This window comes from Aegilops tauschii, chromosome 6 (assembly GCF_002575655.3).
Source record: "Aegilops tauschii subsp. strangulata cultivar AL8/78 chromosome 6, Aet v6.0, whole genome shotgun sequence".
NCBI classification, from domain to species: Eukaryota; Viridiplantae; Streptophyta; class Magnoliopsida; order Poales; family Poaceae; genus Aegilops; species Aegilops tauschii.
This window is the reverse complement of record NC_053040.3, coordinates 467,575,427-467,580,071: the sequence shown is the minus strand read 5'-3', so window position 1 is coordinate 467,580,071 and position 4,645 is coordinate 467,575,427. Positions and strand designations below refer to the sequence as shown.

At 45.4% G+C, this 4,645-nt stretch overlaps 1 protein-coding gene across 1 annotated transcript; it reads left to right on the top strand.

Moving 5' to 3' along the window:
- The first annotated feature begins 331 nt into the window (after positions 1–331).
- On the top strand, positions 332–1,568 carry LOC141026200 (uncharacterized). The gene is made up of 2 exons (XM_073502191.1): positions 332–1,396; positions 1,542–1,568. Exons 1-2 carry the CDS (start codon positions 332–334, stop codon positions 1,566–1,568), a joined length of 1,092 nt encoding a protein of 363 aa, XP_073358292.1.
- The last annotated feature ends 3,077 nt before the right edge of the window (positions 1,569–4,645 follow it).

Here is a 4,645-nt window from a genome sequence, read left to right as displayed (position 1 = left end):
TCTGTCGGAATCACATCTGAGCAAAGATAAGGCAGAAGTTTTGAGAGTTATGTTAGGATTTGATCAGTTTCACTTAGTGGCCAGTGATGGTCGTGCTGATGGACTTGTACTCTACTACAACTTAGCAAATGAAGTGGTTTTGAATTATTCCTCGGATAATTTTATTGATGGCATAGTGATGGATGGGAGTAACCCAGCTTAGCGAATTACAGGATTCTATGGAGAACCGAGTTGGGAGAGGAAACACCTCTCTTGGACGTACTTGCGAGACATCCACGCAAATAATTCTGGGCCATGGATGATCATTGGCGACTTCAACGAAATTACCAAGATGAGTGAAAAGGAAGGTGGTAATATCCGACCTGATCACTACATGCGGGATTTCAGAGATTGCATCGAGGACTGCGGGTTACAGGAAGTGATGATGATTGGTGATACTTTCACATGGAGCCGAGAGGCTGTCAGAGAGCGGCTTGACAGGGCTCTGTACAACGAGATGTGGGCAGAAAAATTTCCTTATGTGGCCCTAGTGCATGAACATCATATCCACTCAGACCACAGGCCTATTTTGCTTGACACTGAGTATTTCAAAGGGCTCATGGGGCAACAGCAGAATCGGAAACGAATGTTTGAAGCCCACTGGTTGGACGAAGGGACAGTGAACGAGATTATCAATTCGGCTTGGGTGCGTGCCAAGTTAGCTGGATTAGGTCCCTCCCTAGCGGACCGCACAAAGGCTGTGCTGAATGATCTGCACGAGTGGGATCGTGAGACCCTCAAGAGTCCCAAGAAGAGAATAAATAAGTTAAAGAAAGACTTGGAGAAGGTCAGGAGGGGGCCGAACACTGCTGAGAGCCGGCAGAAAATGAAAGATATCCAGGTTTTGATTGAAAACCTGCTGGATCAAGAAGAGCTTATCTGGCTCCAACGCGGTAGAGCAAATTGGCTGTTGCATGGGGACCGTAACACAGCTTACTTTCATAAAGCAGCTTCGGCATGTAAGAAGAGGAATTGCATTAAGAAGTTACTTGATGACACCGGAGTGTGGAAGGAAACTGAGGAGGACATTAATACCATTATTTCAGATTACTTTTCTGTTCTATTCACAGCACAGGTGCATCAGCCGGACCTGAATGTGTTGTCCAAGGTACAACATCGTGTAACGGAGGACATGAATATTGCTCTTATGGCTCCCTACATGGCAGAGGAGGTTCGGAAAGCTTTGTTCTCGATTGGTGACCTCAAAGCTCCCGGGCCGGATGGATTGCATGCAGTTTTTTATAAGAGGTTTTGGCCAATGCTAGGGGAAGATCTTGTGATGGAAGTTCTTACTGCAGTTAACTCAGAGGTGATGCCACTAGGATGGAATGACACAACTATTGTTATGATCCCCAAGGTAAACACACCTGAGAAAGTTACACAGTTCAGACCTATTAGCTTGTGCAATGTGGTCTATAAAACTATTTCAAAGATGATTGCTGCAAGACTGAAAATTTTGCTCCCAGAAATCATTAGTCCCACACAGAGTGCCTTTGTTCCAGGGAGGCTCATCACTGACAATGTCTTAATAGCCTATGAGAGTCCCCATGCAATTAAACAGAAGAAAAAAGGTAAAGAGGGATGGTGTGCGGTAAAATTGGATATGCATAAAGCCTATGATCGTGTTGAGTGGGTTTTCTTGGAGGCAATGCTATTAAAACTAGGATTCAGGGCTGATTGGGTTAATATGATCATGGTTTGTGTATCATCCGTGGAGTACAGAGTAAGATACAATTCGGTTGAAACAGATACTATCAAACCTTCGCGTGGCCTTCGCCAGGGTGACCCATTATCACCCTACTTATTTTTGCTGGTTACTAAGGGACTGACAGCTAAATAAGGTGCAGAAAGGTGGCCCAATCCTTTCTGTAGCAAAGGACAAGCCAGGACAAACTCTTATATGAAGGAAAACGCTCCCGAGGACACATGGGAATTATCGTCAAGCTAGTTTTCATCACGCTCATATGATTCGCGTTCGTTACTTTGATAATTTGATATGTGGGTGGACCGGTGCTTGGGTACTGCCCTTTCTTGGACAAGCATCCCACTTATGATTAACCCCTATTGCAGGCATCCGCAACTACAAAAGAAGTATTAAGGTAAACCTAACCATAGCATGAAACAAGTGGATCCAAATCAGCCCCTTACGAAGCAACTTATAAACTAGGGTTTAAGCTTCTGTCACTCTAGCAACCCATCATCTACTTATTACTTCCCAATGCCTTCCTCTAGGCCCAAATAATGGTGAAGTGTCATGTAGTCAACGTTCATATAACACCACTAGAGGAGAGACAACATTCATCTCTTCAAAATATCGAACGAATACCAAATTCACATGATTACTAATAGCAAGACTTCTCCCATGTCCTCAGGAACAAACGTAACTACTCACAAATCATATTCATGTTCATAATCAGAGGGGTATTAATATGCATAAAGGATCTGAACATATGATCTTCCACCAAATAAACCAACTAGCATCAACTACAAGGAGTAATCAACACTACTAGCAACCCACAAGTACCAATCTGAGGTTTTGGTACAAAGATTGGATACAAGAGATGAACTAGGGTTTGAGAGGAGATGGTACTAGTGAAGATGTTGATGGAGATTGACCCCCTCCCGATGAGAGGATCGTTGGTGATGACGATGGTGATGATTTCCCCCTCCTGGAGGGAAGTTTCCCCGGCAGAACAGCTCTACCGGAGCTCTAGATTGGTTCCGCCTCGTGGCGGCGGAGTTTCGTCCCGTAAGCTTCCTTATGATTTTTTCCAGGGTAAAAGACTTCATATAGCAGAAGATGGGCACCGGAGGGCTGCCAGGTGGCCCACGAGGCAGGGGGCGCGCCCAGGGGGTAGGGCGCGCCCCCCACCCTCGTGGCCAGGGTGTGGGCCCCTCTGGTGGATTCTTTCTCCAGTATTTTTTATTAATTCCAAACATGACTTCCGTGAAGTCTCAAGACTTTTGGAGCTGTGCAGAATAGGTCTCTACTATTTGCTCCTTTTCCAGCCCAGAATCCCAGCTGCCGACATTCTCCCTCTTCATGTAAACCTTGTAAAATAAGAGAGAATAGCCATAAGTATTGTGACATAACGTGTAATAACAGCCCATAATGCAATAAATAGCGATATAAAAGCATGATGCAAAATGGACGTATCAGCCACTGAACCGGATACTCCTTGCCTGCTTCCTTGCGCTCCACCACAATAGCCACACTGACATCACGGGCGTTAGCAGCCACATATAACAGCAATGGCTCTTTATCCACGGGGGCAGCGAGAACAGGTGGCTCGGCTAACTTCTTCTTCAAGTCCTCCAACGCTGCATGAGCAGCATCACTCCATACAAAGTTATCTGTCTTTTTCATCATCTGATATAGAGGGATAGCCTTCTCTCCCAACCGGCTTATAAACCGGCTCAGCGCCGCAATACGACCCGCCAAACGCTGTAGATTGTTAATACACACAGGTTTAGCCAGAGAAGTAATGGCTTTGATCTTCTCCGGATTAGCTTCGATACCCCTGTTAGATACCAAAAACCCCAAGAGTTTGCCTGCCGGTACACCGAAGACGCACTTGGCCAGGTTAAGCATCATTTTATAAACCTGGAGGTTATCAAAGGTTTCCTTCAAATCATCTATCAATGTCTCCTTCTTCTTGGACTTCACCACAATATCATCCACATAAGCATGAACATTGCGCCCAATCTGATTATGAAGGCATTTCTGCACACATCGCTGATAAGTCGCCTGGGCACTCTTGAGCCCAAAAGGCATAGATACATAACAGAAGGCTCCAAAGGGAGTTACGAAAGCTGTTTTCTCCTGGTCCTTAACTGCCATCTTGATCTGATGATAACCAGAGTAAGCATCCAGAAAACTCAAACACTCACAAACCGCCGTAGCATCAATAATCTGTTCAATACGAGGGAGAGCAAAAGGATCAGCTAGACAAGCCTTGTTCAAATCCATGTAGTCCACACACATGCGCCAAGTGCCATTCTTCTTAAGTACCAGCACCGGGTTAGCTAGCCACCCAGGATGAAAAACTTCAACAATAAACCCAGCCGCCAAGAGCCGGGCTACTTCCTCACCAATAGCCTTGCGCCTCTCTTCATTGAAGCGGCGGTGTCACGCCCAATATGCGATACTATCCTAAAGAGACTCGAAGGTCCCACCAAGGATAGAACCGCATATTGAAACACTTTTGCAAGGTGGATATCGTTACATCAACATTACATAAAAGATGGGGATACATACAAGGCATACAAATGCCGCAAGAATACATCAATATAAATGAGAACAACATCCGACTATGGATGAAACCTAAACAGAAGCTCAAACGACATCCACCCTGCTAGCCCAGGCTGCCGACCTGGAACCTATCCCCTGATCAAAGAAGCAGCAGAAGAAGAACTCCAAAACACGAAACATCGCTCTCGCGTCATGATCATCGCAAAACCTGTACCTGCAACTGTTGTTGTAGTAATCTGTGAGTCATGAGGACTCAGCAATCCCATTACCATGGGTATCAAGACTAGCAAAGCTTAATGGGTATGGAAAGGATAAGTGGTGAGGTTGCAGCAGCGACTAAGCAATGTATGGTGG